General features: G+C 42.7%; 1 protein-coding gene across 5 annotated transcripts in view; it reads right to left on the reverse strand.

The window, feature by feature from the left end:
* The window catches only part of LPIN1 (lipin 1), a 70,404-nt gene that overhangs the window by 10,347 nt on the left and 44,732 nt on the right, over nt 1–15,325 (reverse strand). For 3 of the 5 annotated variants that reach the window (XM_051616314.1, XM_051616313.1, XM_051616316.1), the window contains 9 exons: nt 14,404–14,497; nt 12,793–12,980; nt 11,640–11,733; nt 10,724–10,793; nt 8,317–8,413; nt 6,128–6,197; nt 3,998–4,142; nt 2,360–2,508; nt 1,900–1,986 (listed from right to left, as the gene is read on the reverse strand). In XM_051616314.1, the coding sequence (XP_051472274.1) occupies nt 1,900–1,986; nt 2,360–2,508; nt 3,998–4,142; nt 6,128–6,197; nt 8,317–8,413; nt 10,724–10,793; nt 11,640–11,733; nt 12,793–12,980; nt 14,404–14,497 (994 nt within the window). Of the gene's footprint in view, nt 1–1,899; nt 1,987–2,359; nt 2,509–3,997; nt 4,143–6,127; nt 6,202–8,316; nt 8,414–10,723; nt 10,794–11,639; nt 11,734–12,792; nt 12,981–14,403; nt 14,498–15,325 lie in introns of all 5 variants that reach the window. The other 2 variants (XM_051616315.1, XM_051616312.1) reach the window with 1 other exon arrangement.

Consider the following 15,325-nt stretch of genomic DNA (forward strand, 5'->3'; position numbering starts at 1 on the left):
ATGTGTACCAGAGGCTCTTCAAATATTTAGGGCAATTTGAATATATAAGAACAGCTGAATTTAATGTAACAAAAGAAAACAAACATTTCCTGTGTCAAGCAGAAATATCAAGGGGAAGAGAGCAACCAGTGATTTCCTTGTAAAAGTAACATCACCATATATCAGGTATTTCATCTGATTCTATTCAGACATCAATTAATTTTTCTCCTCACTTCCCTTTTTCTCTCAATTGCTAATCACAAAACTCACCATGTTCTGTCTTTGATCCTCCAGGGAACAAAGTGGCTGGAATACAGGGCACAACATTCCCAGGGAAACAACAGCACATCTGCACTCCTGCACTGCTCACCTGGAAGCATCTCCACACATCTCCCAATGGGAGCTGGTCCAGTCTGACTGGTTTTCTCCTGTTTGCACTCATCAGAGGAAATATCCCAAGATTTTGGGAATATACTTAGTCTCCCAAGGGAAGTGGTGGATTCCCCCACATTGGGCAGTTTGAAGTCTCAGCTTGACAGGGTGCTGAGCCACCTCATATCAACTAGAGTAGTGCCTAGAAAAGTTGGACCAGATGGTCCTTGAGGTCTCTTTCAACCTGGCATTCTAGGATTCTGTGATGTTGTTCTAGGTCACAGCAGGGTATTCTCCCTGCTAATGACATTAACTCACCTAAGGCACAGCTGATCTACTGTTGCCCAATATTTCAACACCTAATGGAAATAAAATGTTTTATTGAAAGCACCATTAGGTCTCAGGTATATAGAGCTACTCCTGAAGATGCCTGCCTCCTTCTCTGTGTACAGAGTGTACAAGCCACAAGTGAACATGATGGATGCTGGTCCTTCCACCCACAGCAGCACAGAAGGTGTTTCTCACTGTGGCCCAACAGGCACCAGAGCAGATCAACAACTGAGCTGTAAATCAGCAGCTCATGCTGGTGTTGCCAGGTGAAAGCCAGTTCCACAGAACGTGCCTTCCTGACTTTCAGTGCCTTTAGACTGCACTTGAAGCAATGTTTACTTACAACCTGCTCTCAAAATTAACCAATGACAAAAATATTTTGACTGACCCTTCCTAAATTTGCAATTTAGTAACAATTAAAACAAAATATTTATATACTGAGATAACAAAATAAACTGTATAATCATTAGTTGTGAAGATCATCATCAATGGCTTCACAGATCATTGTTATTTATACAACAAATAAAACAGCAAGGATATTAGAAGTGAGTATCCAAAAAGGGTCTGTTTCTGCCCAAGATAAGACATCATGCTCTGCTTGAGGGATGAGATTTATCTTGCCTGACTGAAGCCTAACGTTTAGACAGCTCAAGTTTAAGCTGTTTCACTAAAGCTCCTTTCTACTCACTGGAAAGAGAGAAAACTCCCCCAAAACTGTTTCATCCCATGTGGCTTAGATTTCACCCCTGCCTGACTGCAGGTGAGTGAAGCCTGGCAAGAATTCCACCTACAGTGACCACCCTGGGGCGAACAGTCCTTTTGCATCTCACAGCCTGTTCAGTGAGGAGAAAAGATGTAGCAGCATCTTATTAATTCAAGCTGCTGCAAATCCAGCTGGCAAAACAGCTTCCCTTGCTGCAGCTGCACATCTCCTTCCAATTACTAGAGGTTTTGGGCCTAACTGCAGCTGTTTGGGATGGTTTGAGGAGCAAGCACTACTCTTTGGTAGGAGACTTCTGCTTTTGGTATCACAAAGCAGGTTTTGATCTGGACAGAAGCAGATATTTGCCCTATGCAAGCATCACTGAAGTGACAAGCCATTGATGACATCGTCACCCTGCTGGGTGAAAAGAAGTCTACAGCAATGTTAAATTTTATGTGCAAGTGAATAAACACAATCAAGCCACAGATACATGAACAGATATACTGAATACTCACTGGCTCACTTTATGGTACAACTTTGCAATCCCTTGGTGTGTCCAGTCTTTGCCAAGAGTTGGCAAAATATGACCTAAAGTATCTGACCTGGATAAAGGAAAAACAGTATCACTGAACTCCAAAAAACCCAATACTTACAAGAACAACTGAGGCTACTACAGACCCCAGCAACTGCTTTGCCTAGCAGCTGAGGAATTGAGTTCCTCCAATACATTTCATTAATACCATCATGAAATACCACTGATGGGCACAGATGGCATGTGTCTTGATGAAAACAGGGATTCAGGTGAAGCTTCTTGCATCGTTTGAAAGCCAAATAGACCTACACACACACACCCCCACCCAAAACACCAGCTCAGGGAGATTCTGTGACTCAAAATTCCCTCTTAATTACTTTTTCCTGTGGTTGCAAGGACAACTTGTCCTTGCAGATAAAGCCTCTCTCTGCTCACAAACTCACCGTGTGATTGTTCCATCGATGTCAGAAATAATCACTTTCTCATCCCAGTTCCACAGGTAGATGGTGCCTTCACAGCGGCAGGTGCCTTGGTACTGTGTAGTGACACTGAAGGTCACATCATTGGGGCCATTCTTCAGCTTTAAGCTTTTCTGCAAGGCATGATCACCAAGATAAGGGACAAACTGAGCATGTGAAATGGACACAAGCACAGCCAGGGATGATCACTGCCTTGGTCACACTGTCTAAGCAATGACAGCAGTTTGCCCTGGCTGCTGGACACCAGGCATTGATTTATGGAGCAGAACAAAACCAACAGAAGCCTGTTTCCCAGCCAGAGATATGAAAACAAGTCAACATAAGCAATGACAAACTGTGTAACAAGGACTGTCTTTGAGGTTTTTCCATTCTGAGATACAGATACATATGCAGAGAGAAACATGGGTAATAACAAGGAGCTCCATGAGCTCTAATTAAGAGTGTTTAGGTGCGGATCTCTGTTCAGTGCTATCATGTCTCTCCTATAATAGCCCATCTCTCATGCCACACGGCCCGTTACCCTTCAGTCCTCACCACGTTTCCTCCTCCTTCTCTGCCCTCCCCTCCCACTGCCTCCTGTGTCACACAGCAACATGCTGGCCAAGGGACTTCTGATCTGACTGTATTTCTGGACCTAACCTGGAAACCCACAGGAGTTCAATTATAAAGTGTCTCTTTCTCTTAGTTTTATTTTGCTGCAATTGTTCAGTGAGTTAAAGAGTGAAAAGGAGGTGAGAATGCAGAACAACTGATGGGTAACTGATGAGTCTCACCCACTGCTTCCTCAAGAAGCCAATCTAAAAGTAGTTTAAACTGCAGCTGATTTCTGCCAGGTCTCTGGATCTGAAAAGCACCAACATTATTTGTGTAACCCTTGCTTTCTGTCTGCTATGGAAAATCATCAACACATCCCATCTGCCTCTTGGGGAAAATGCTGCCTTTCTTACAAACCATCAGGGTTGCTCCATGCTGTATGCCACCTCTGGGTTTCCTTCAGAAAAGTGACTGGCTGTAGAGAAGATAGCAAAAAGCATTTTCCTAAAGGAGCCCATCTTTCCAGATCAAATTGGAATGTGCACAACACAAACCTGTAACAGTTTTGTCACCATTAGTCAAAACACCTTTGTCACAGAGGAAGAGAGCTGGCTCCAAAGAAACTAATAGTCTAGACTCATAGTAAATTCATAGGCTGCCCTTTCAGAAAACTGTGTTTCTGTAAAATGTGGCAGTCTGCCTATGGACGAGGGGAAAGGAAAGAGACTAGGGGGGAAAAAGGAGAAGAGAGGCCTCTAGGTTAACAGGTACACATATACGTAACACAAAAAGGACTGGTTCCAGTACACTGATTCAGGTGAAAAATACATCATTCTGATATTTTTCTAAATGGGATGCCAAGTCTCCCAGCCTCTGAACCCCAGCACTTGCTGCAAGGTGCAACATTCATGCTCAATACTGAAGAGAGAAGGAAAAAGATTTTCATTTTTTAAAAATATAACAAGACAGAGAATTAAAGGCATGACATAAAAGTTAATTAGGATTTGCAAGCCTGGATCACAGCAGGCTAGAAATGACATTTCAGGACAGGGATGTAAAGCAACTCACGAGCTGGTCAGAAGTGAGTCGCAGTGTTTTTTTGTAGCTGATTCCAGGCAGTAATGAAAGGTGACTTGAGTTGGTTTGTAATGACCCCAGGTTCTGTTTAGCAGCTCTAGGGTCTTCATCACTTGAAGAAGATTCATCTTTTATTCTGGAACATTGCACACACAGAAGATGATGTTATCATGTCAGTAAATGCATCTCAGTAACCATTAAAAATGCATTAACAGTGAGTCACCAAATAAGTCATTGATTCTCTGCTCCTAAGTACTGTCTCACAGGAGGTCATTTCCATCATGGCTTGAAATATATCAATGAAGCACCAAATTTTCATCCACGCATGTTCCCCATCATTCACAGGTAGATTGTTCTGGCCATTCACTTGTCTATAAGCTAGTTTTCATTACTTGAATGTAATAGATAAAAATTAATGTACCATATTGACTCAAAAATCTTATAGCAGTAAAAAACTAATGCCCATTAGATACTTTAATGACAAAAAATCCTCAGTTCTCAGAAGAGGTGCTTGTGATGCTGGCTCTCTCTTCCCTCCCTTCTCTTCTCCCCCAGAAGAATTCAGCAATTAATAAAAAAATTCAGACGATGGAAATTTTTATTACAGAAAGTAACTCCTCCTTCTCTTCCAATGAGCAACTTTAGCTCATTGTATTATTCTTTTCCAGGACTTGCAGGATTACCCCATTCAGTAGATGATGATGAAAAGCCATAAAACCAGAGCTTCTTTACACAACTCTGGTTACATTCACAACTGGATTATTTTCATTTTTTTCTGCCACAACCACTTTTTCAGAAATTGGTTAAGGATATTTTTCTTCAGAGAAAAACTTCTCCTACAGTAAACAAATCACCTAAGTTAGAAGGTAAAATATCTTTTCAGATCCTACAAATCCCATTTTTAACACAGTCAGCATTTGGCCTCTTTTTTATCAGACCTGGATGTTGTTTGAAGTCAGGAAGTCTCGACTCCACACCAAGGCTCCACATGCCATGACCAGCAGCATTTAAAAGCCCATCGTATCCTTTGCAACATCAGATCTCAAAAGCTGTGCTTAACATCTCACTTGTTGCACTCTGCTTGCAAGCAATAAATTCTTAATGACAGATTTCTAAGGTCAGTTAAAATTTGAAGAAAGGATGACAGAGAATCTTATCTGTTTGAAGTCTGAACACCACTTTAAACCTCACCTTTAAACAACGATGTCAGAAGCAGACCTAAATGTCACTTGTCATCCTTAACAAGAAGATCAGCCTTTCTGATTTACTCTGAGGCTTTCAAACTCTCAGGGGCACCTGAGAGATCAGTCACCTGCTGAAGGAGGGATCCTCCTTCCAACACATTTGCCTGGACTGCAATTGCTGACCTTCAGATAGAATGACAGCTAATGGCTTTTTGTTTCATACAGGTGATCCTTGAACTTCATTTAGTCAGAATAAAGCACACTGGAATCTGGCCACTTCCAGCTCTAAGTGCAGAGAGTCCCAGAGGGGAACAGACCAGGGGAAAGGAGGAGAGCTGGACCTGGCTAACTCCTCTCTCAAAGCCTCCAAAGAAAGTTAAAGCTCATCTTATGGAACCCTCCCAAGGGAGGTGTTCTGGCCATACAGTATGCTTCGTCTGGAGCATGAGAAGGAAGAGACTTCTGGAATCCTTGAAGCAACAGACAACCATAACTATTGCCTGTAAAAAAAAACTCTGGAAAGTCTCAGGCCTCTGGACTTTCCAAAATATGCAGGAACAAATTAAATTGTCAGGCCATACACAGAAATACATCAGAAATGTTAGCAAGTGGGGCCTGACCACAGCACGGGATGATCTATGATGGTCCCTTGAAAACCCCAGGGAGGTATCTATAGCTTCAGAGAACTGCTCCAGTGATTGCTTCTTTCCATGGAGCTGTCCCAGAGCTGCAGACAAACCCCAGAAGTGCCAGAGCACAGAGGAAAGGTCTCCAGCCTTGCAGAGCCTTCCCATCTGCACCTGCTCAGTGCAATGACCAACAAAGCAATCATAGTTCACTGGTTGGGTATTGCTGTGTTCAAATATGAGAGGGAGCTTGTTTGTATTTTTAAATGGTAACTCCAGCTCATTTCAGGCCCAGATAGTTTTGGGGGTACCTGTTTGCCATGCTCAGCTGTGAAGAGTCTGCTGTCAGTCCAGTCCCACTCATTCCTTGCTCTGCCTTTGCTTCCTGTAAAAAACACAAGTCTGAGAAGCTGTATCTCCTCCAGGGCTGGGAGGAAATGTTGCCAGAAACATCTTTGAACACCAAACTCTGCCTTGTACAGACTTGGTAAAAATCTGTGCATTTCCTTGGCTTGTAAGCAACATAAAACTTTATGGTTTTCTTAAAAGAATAAAGGCTTCAAAAAGAACTAAGAATTGAAAATATAAAACACAGAAGAATTAAGATTTACTTTTGCATGGAAGAAACGGGTGAAGGAGATGGCCACACCCAGAGAGTTGTGGTCAATGGCTCAATGTCCAAATGGAGGCAGGTGACAAGTGGTGTCCCCCAGGGGTCAGTACTGGGACCAGTGCTGTTTAACATCTTTGTTGCAGACATGGACAGTGGGATTGAGTGTCTCCTCAGCAGGTTTGCTGATGATACCAAGCTGTGTGGAGTAGGTGACACCCTAGAGGGAAGGGAGGTCATCTAGAGGGACCTTGACAGGCTGGAGAGGTGGGACAGTCCCAGCCTCATGAAGTTCAACCAGACCAAGTGCAGGGTCCTGCACCTGGGTCAGCACAACCCCAGGCACAAATCCAGGCTGGGGGAAGAATGGCTGGAGAACAGCCTTAAGGAGAAGGACCTGGGAGTGGGAGGAGATGAGAAGCTGGACATGAGCCACCAGTGAGTGCTGGAGCCCAGAGGGGCAATTGTGTCCTGGGCTGCATCCAAAGAAGTGTGGCCAGCAGGGCCAGGGAGGGGATTCTGCCCCTCTGCTCTGCTCTGGTCAGACCCCACCTGGAGAGCTGTGTCCAGCTCTGGAGCCCTCAGCACAAGAAAGATATAGACCTGTTGGAGAGGGTCCACAGAAGGGCCACCAAGATGATCCTTGGGCTGAAGCAGCTCTGCTTTGGAGACAGGCTGAGTTGGGGCTGTTCAGCCTGGAGAAGAGAAGGCTCCAGGGAGACCTTAGAGCACCTTCCAGTGCCTGAAGGGGCTCCAGGAAAGCTGGGCAGGGACTTTCCACCAGAGAGGGCAGTGACAGGACAAGGGGTGATGGTTTTAAACTGCAAGAGGGGAGATTTAGGTGAGACATCAGGAAGAAATTCTTCACTGTAAGGGTGGTGAGGAACTGGAATGAGTTGCCCAGTGAGGTTGTTGATGCCCCAACCCTGGAGGTTTTTAAGGCCAGGTTGGACGAGGTTTTTTGCAACCTGATTTAGTGGTGGGGTTCCCTGCCCATGCAGGGAGGTTGGAACTGGGTGATCTTTAAGGTTGCTTCCAACATTAATGATTCTATGAAATTTAGAAATACAACATTTCACATCTAGCACTGCTGAAGTTCTGGAATCAATCCCAGTTCCTGCACTTCAAACAGCTAGATTTCATTTGAAAAAGCTGGGGAAGAAAAAATAATACAATTATCAAATTCTACAGTTTTCACAGACCCATTAAAATCTTTGATCCAATAAAATTTTCCAAGCTTGAGCAGAAATCTATCCATTTAATCCCACAAGATGTTTCTATAGTGAATGATTCTATGAGGCACACAACCAAGGTGTCTATCCCCTTACCCAGGCACAGCTGCCACAGCTCCATAGGTAACCTGCTTCTACTCAGATATTCTGAAAGCTTCAACAAGCTGTAAAAGCTAAAATCCCCCACTCTGCAGCTCACACCCACAGATCAGTATAATGGTTATTTCATGCAAGGCTACAAAAGTTCATCGACTGAGGCACAACCATAAAAATGTAGCAGAAGTCGTTTTCTCCCCTCAAGTACTAATGCTTCAATAGTGTAAATTAATATAAAGGGGTTTTATTACCCAACTTTAAAGATTAAATATGTCTAGACAGGAGATCAGTGTTTCATACAAAGCTTTGCTTTTTTCACTGTTCTTTAGTGTTCATCCACGGCCTTAAGACTGTTACCACAAAGGTTTAATTCTTAGAAAAGAAATTTTAAAACACTTTAATATACAGTAAGTTTTCCATCTTAGGTTTTGCTGAATTTTACAGCCCACACTACTCCTAAATATGTCTGTTCTTCAGCTACCAGAAGAAAGCTGCAGGATGAATATGGAGGTGTCCAGCCTTTCCACTGCAACCAGAAGGAAACTCTGCTTGCTTCTCAAACTTACCTCTTTGATAGTGCTGTTCCTCCCTCGCCAGGAAAACCACCACCTTCCACCTTTTTTGGGCATCTTGTCCCTCATGATAGATTCCACAGTAGCCTGGGATAAATGGATGGTAACATAAAAAAAACACCAAAACAAAGGACAACCTGATATACGTAATGAAAGAAAGTGCCAAACACATAATTTTAACTGATAATAAACAGAATAAAAGTAAACATACTGTCTGTGGACCATAAATTCTACTAAAGCAAAATCTAATGGTATCCAGAGCTGCTCTGAAGTAACTTAAGCATGAATACTTATGGTATTTTTAAAAGGAAAATGAAAAAGAGATAAAATCAAAGAAGAAAAAAGCATAATAAGGTGTTAGTATAATGTCTAGAATGGAGAACCTACTGGTTTTAAGTTGATGTTACTTAGTGCAAATTATATTTAAAAAATAAAACAAACAAAAAGAAAAACACTTCTTGAAAGCGCTCTCATGCAAACCAGTAACAAACCCACACACGAGGCAATTATTCTCATTTTAAATAACTACAAAAGTTCATATTAAACCACCAGTAGGGAAGAAAAGCAAAGAAGTTGGTGGCTTTGGAATTAGCTTACTATGATGCTGTGACTTCGACTGACCATGTGAGAACTGGTTGTTTTTAAACCCTGGCTACTTTTTATTCTTCATATATACCAGACCCCAGTAGAGAAGTTCCTCTCGGTACCCATGGAGCCTTGTGCACTGCAACAGGGAGACCTGAATTCCTGCCCTTGGAGACAAGAGCCAAAGGCAGAAAGGGAAAACTCTTCCGTAAAGGTGGCCACAATACTTGGTCCACCCTAGGAGAGCTCAGCCCCTGGTCTTTGCCAGATACCCTCCACTGTAAGAAGTCACCCAAATACAACTGTCACGTTCACCTGGGATTAAAAATGAGAAGAAAAATAAAATTCCAAGAGCTCTTAGCAGCTAAGAGAGAGAGGGTTGAACTCAGCTCGTGTATGGGACAATGCAGCCCCTTCCCCAGATTTTCTTACTATGCTATCTAAAGTATATGACAAAAGAAAGAAATGACAGAGGAATCAAGTTGAGCAAATAAAGTTTAGAACTTTTTACAAAAATTCAGGAATTCAGGGAGCAGATGGAGCTACTGAGCATGGAATGCAACTCTTGGGATCAACAGCTGCAGTTTAAGGAGGTTCTCAAATGTATGGACAACTTCAAGAAGACATCCTGTTGATTTTTAGGGATTATTTTTTTGCAAAACCTCCAGTTTTTAATCACTTTATAAAGGCTGTTTGATAAAGTATCTTAGTATTTCAGTTCCTCAGTTCCATTACTACAGCAAACCAAAACTCTCATTAACAAGACCTTAAGTGAACTAGTAGGATGACTGGTAGCACCAATGAGTTATTTTAGTTTGAGGGACAGTTCAGCCCAGTAAAGATTCCCAGTCCCACAGACTGTTCCCACTATATATCTTGGCTTATTCACTGCATTAACATTTTGCTGTCTACAAAATTATCAGCATTCAGAATAGAAATAAACCATTATTAAAATTACCACACTGCATTTCACACTCTTAGAAGATTTTTCTTAACTGCTAACCTACATAAATAGTGACAGCAGCATGATGCTGTGGAACAAACTGCCATTTTCCTGAATGGCAAAAATATTTCATACCAGTTCTTTCCAGGCACCCATCCTAGGCAAAACCCAAAGCATCTGGCTCAGGCATCAAAGTGTTTAATTAAAAATGAAGTTTTCTTGGACTATCTTTATTGCCACTAAAGACCCAAGAGGTACTTATCAATGTCTGAATCACTGTGGGAGTCCCCAACAAATACCCAGTAGGATAACTGCACACCTTGTGTAGGCACTGGAGTTCCATGGGATGAATCCCACCTTGGATGATTAGTAGAGTGCAATGAAGCACAAAATTTGGGTCTGTGACATCCTTGACATTCAAGCCTTGACATTCAGTCCCAGATGTCTGGGACTTTTAGGATCAATTTAGTGGTAGAGAATATTCTGGGCTTTGAAGAAATGTTTATTCCAAGATCATAGCCACAGAGGTAGCATTTGAAGTCATGGAGATTAAACCCAAAGACATGTGAAATGCTGCAAATGGCAGAAAGGAAGTTTAAGCTCCAAAATCTATTCTATCCATAGTTTACAGTCCAAATTAATGAAAGAGGAAGTTTTCCTCCTTCAAAATACTCTTAATGATCTAGCTAAGAAACACTATTCACAGACCAAATTTAGTCCTGCTTCTTTAGCCCTTAGCATAAGCTAGATGGTTATGTGTGGACAGATACTGATGATGTGCAGATTCTTTTGCACAACGACCCCCTTTCTGCCTTAATAAGTGGCAGAATGTCCCAGCTCCTCTGCCCAACCTTCATGCTCAATCTCACCTTTGGCAAAGGTCTCTGGAATGCCTGCATTGCCAGCAGAAGGGGACCAGCTGTTGTCCAGTTGTAGTACCTGGGCGTGCAAGAGAGAGGATTATGGCATTTTGTAATCCCCAGGTTCCAGCTCCCCATTTACCCAGCATTTATCATTAAAGCCACAAAGCCTCTTTAGCACAGGCTGAATGAACTCTGGCCTGCACCAAGAACAGCAAACCCACCATCTTACACACATGATCGCAGGCAGCTACAACAGATACTTTTCAAGGCATGCAACAGAATAGGTCCTTGAGTAGAAAGTCTTGAAAAGCAACACCTCCACAGAGGCAGATCAGCAAAACACTCAGTATGTACAGGCAAACTGCTGGGTAGAGAGAGCCTACAAGCAGAGTTCCATATCCCTCAAACTGGCCCCAGGCAAGCCTTAGCAAATTCACATCCTATTTCATTTCTACTCTGCCAAGTGAGTGTGAACACTACTGGCATTTAATACTAGCTTCCTGGAACTCAAATTCATAGAACCACAGACTGATTTGGGTTGGAAGGGACCTTAGAGATCACCTAGTTCCAACCCCCTCCATGGGCAGGGACACCTCCCACCAGCCCAGGCTGCTCCAAGCCCCATCCAACCTGCCCTTCAACACTGCCAGGGATGGGGCAGCCACAGCTTCTCTGGGCAACCTGTTCCAGTGCCTTGTGCCAGTAGGCTGTAACAGGTCATGTGAAACTGATACTGACTTTCAATTTAAATGAAGAAAGGTAGCTTGAAGAGCCTGAATTCACTAGAGAATAGCCTCTTAGAGGCTAAGCTATGATCATTCAAAACCTACTTTTCAGCTATGGTTAAACTGATTTAATGCACTGAAGTGCCACACAAGTGTTTTTGTTACAACAGTATTTTTTTGTCCTGAAATATACTTACTTATTTCCAATCTTAACGACGAGGTTAGGGTCATCAATGATAGCAGGATTGTCCACGAATTGCTGATATGTTACTGCATGTTCTAAGAATTCTTCTGTGGGGGGGAAAAATTACATATGTAAAGCATGTATTTATAGATGCCTGGGATGGGCCAACCTAAACCCCTCAGCATCTCTGACACACAGGTTGCACAGTCAGGGTCAGCCCTTCATCACTGGGTGCTGAAATGAGCAAGAACATGGAAACAAGATGTTCAGAGACCATCTCAGATGATGCTGAGGGTTTTTTTATTGGCTGCTGGTTGTCTTTCCTGTTCAAAACACAAGCTAAGTGAAAGCTCAGGGATGGAACTGTGAGGGAGAAGAAGAGGATTCTAAGCAAGGCAAGGAAATAACTTGCCATGTCTTTCACTGATCCTCTGTCCAGTCAGGAGCAGAACTGATGGGCTCAATGTGTAAGTAAAACCCACAGCCAGAAACCTGATGTTCAGCTGTGAGGCCTACAGTGAAGTGGAAATGTCTATGAACAAATACCCCTTCCACTGGATGTCCCTCCTTTCACTTGTCACTTGCAAGTGATTCAGATAACAATACAGTTCCAGTAAATCACAGGATATTTGAGAAGTTTTCGTAACTAGCTTCTGAACAGCCACCAAGTGTAGCATCAGGCTTGCATGATTTTATGTCACCATAATACTGCAGGAAGTGAGGTCTTAACACATTTATATTATGCAGCTCCAAGTTTAAGGCACTGAGCATTGTATACGTCTCACCTACAAGTCACACAAGACACTGGAGGCAGACCAGGAATTCAGGTTAAAGTTCCCCCCTTCCTAGTGTCCCCATTTACAGACCACCTTTCTCACTCCTGACAGACACCAAGAGCTGTGCACTTCCCAGCAACACACTGTGCCACGTGGCAGAAGTACCATCACCACCACTGCGGTACGAAACGCAGCACTGCCAGGAAGTAAAAATAACAGTACTTTCCAAAAACCCAGTGCCTATTGGATTGTTAAGATGTGTTAAAAATCCTATTTTAAGTATGGAAAGTGCAGGCAAAGCCATCATGCCAGGGAGGTTCTCTCCTCAGCATGCTCTGGAGAATGGCGACGGGAGGGCTGGGGGCTGAGCCGCCCAGTGCCTGTCGGTACCTTGGGTGATCTCCTTGCTGTCTGTGAGGCCTCCACAGAGAGAGATGGCAATGGAGGGCAAGTCCCGTGCTCCATCTGAGGTGCTCTCAGCTCCACTGTCCACACCCGAGCTCCCCACGGACTGTGGGGACGGGTGGGCAGACCAGGGCCCTGCCTCAGGAGGGTTCTTGCTCTGGACACTCTCCCCGCTGGAAAAGAGCAAGCAGGAGGTCAGCCCTCACCTCTCCATCCCCAGATTCACCCCCTTCAACAAGCACCCTTCCCATCTGACACACACGTAGGGAAAACAGAAAACTGGGGGATGAGGGAGGGGAAGGGCATTTTGCTTGACTTTGTACCCCCAAAGATTAGATTCCTTCTGCTGACTTGCCTAAGCTAGGCACGAATCACAGACTCACAGAATGGTTTGGGTTGGAAGGGAGACCGTAAAGGTCATCAAGTTCCAACCTCCTGCCAGGGGCAGGGACACCTCCCACCAGAACAGGCTGCACAAGCCTCAACCATCAGAGCTTCACTTATTTTCAGGAGACAAGAAGAATAAGACAATAAACTGTGCACTCTCAGCAGGCAAAATAATGCTACTATAAGCAGAGTTTATACTACAACAGCTAGTTCCACACAGGGATAAATATCTTAGTTTATTATTATTTAATTTATATTAATCATACTGACTGATTGCTAAAGCCAAAATAAAGGACATGTATGTTTGTGTATTTATATGTTACGGATATATAAATGAAATACTCTGCATATAAACTACTAGGGGTAAAGTTTGAAGAAAAAAACCCAAACATTATACCCACTTAAAAACCTGTGCATAAATGAGACAGATCATTATTACAAAGTTCAGGCTCATCCAACTCTGCTTCCAATTCCACATTTATATGAATACATTTAGAAAGGAATTTTCAGTCCAACTTTTTTCTCCGTATTTCTGATCTTCCTCGATTTTATAGAAATGCTAATACTACAACAGCTGAGTTTAAGCAAATAAGAAATAAAACTCAACCATGCAAGCTACTTCAGTTGTTGCTCAATGACTTCAGTCAAATGACTGGAGTACAATGTGGGCAAAGAGGACTATAAATGGTATAAGAGGCTGGAATAAACATCGGAGCAAGGTGGGAATTGCATGTTCAGGGTGTAGTCTTTTCATTTAAAAAATCACATGCATCTTCCAAAAATTCTAACATTCATATTTACAGGTGATCGCCCACAGTAGAGCAACATTAGAGGAATACTTTTGTGATAATACTATTAACAGTAAGAGATGTTAAGCAAGGACACAGGGATAAATATATCCCAAGGCTCTCCCAGGGCATGAGAGTAACAGTCACAAACACCAGTGTGCATTACATAATGACCCACAATCCATACATGATGCTTAATTACCCAAAATAGAAAATCAGTTTCAAGCACACTTCTCAGGCCCAAATGCAGAGCCTTCCAAAAGCTCCAATATTCCTCTCTACTGTGTTTTATTTTCCTTCTGGCTTCACCTCTGCTTGGACTCTGAAAAAAAAGATCTTATCTGGCTGGCAGTGAAGACTTTCATCTAATTCTGTAAGGTGACAAGAGCTCTTTATATAGTAAAAACATAAGAATTTATACTTCTTGGGGAAATAAAGTGCAGCAACTTCTGGATCCATGTCAGTGAGGTCATCTAAATAGACACCATCAGCACCAAGATGCCGGCTTCGTTTGTCTGCAAGGGATGACACAAATAAGCCAATTAATGAGCATTTTCTGAGCAACAAGCCAGAATTGTTATTACTGCTTAACTATTTATTTTGAGATTGAGAAACTAGACAAGTTATAACAGTTCGTGAACTGTATTTGTATCAAATGGTACTGCCAAAAATTTCCCAACTAGCTGCTCATCTGCATCGTTCAGCCTCTGAGTAGGCAAAAGGTCTGGAGATCTGCTGAGACCTCCTTATCCCACACCAAACCCACACTGGGAATCAGAACTCAGTGGTCACTGTAGGGAAAACAGTAAGAGGAAGAACTTCTGAGTATCTACACAGGCCTATATTGCAGTACAGGCACCATGGAGGGGACAAGACGACCCTCCTAGATCATTCACCAGTCACAGAGTCATTGCTGTCCTGTTGTTGCTGGTGCAATCAGACAAGTAACCACTGTAAGGCAAATCCTAACTGGGAATTCTTTCCAAAACCTGAGACTTCTCATTGGCCCACTTTCCAACATTAAATGCCAGAAAAGCAATCTGAAAAAAGACTGAATAGCAAGCAGAGTAAAACACTGTAATTTTGTCTTCAAAGGCAGTGGAATGCTGTGGAGTGGCTAAGAAATGTGTGTTTTCACTGACTGAAAAGCAGCTGCACAAACTAGGCTTGGATAGTGCTCACATAATTATAGAACAATTAGGGCTCTAAAAAGTAACATTTGTAAGTTAATACATTTCATGTGAAGATTGTAACACTTGTTATAAAATACCCTTGATATGGAGCCCAGAAAGTAAGAAGCAGAAAAACAGATGGATTTACATTTCACAAATTCAGGACAGGAC

The sequence above is a fragment of the Apus apus genome, chromosome 3 (assembly GCF_020740795.1).
Source record: "Apus apus isolate bApuApu2 chromosome 3, bApuApu2.pri.cur, whole genome shotgun sequence".
Lineage (NCBI taxonomy): Eukaryota > Metazoa > Chordata > Aves > Apodiformes > Apodidae > Apus > Apus apus.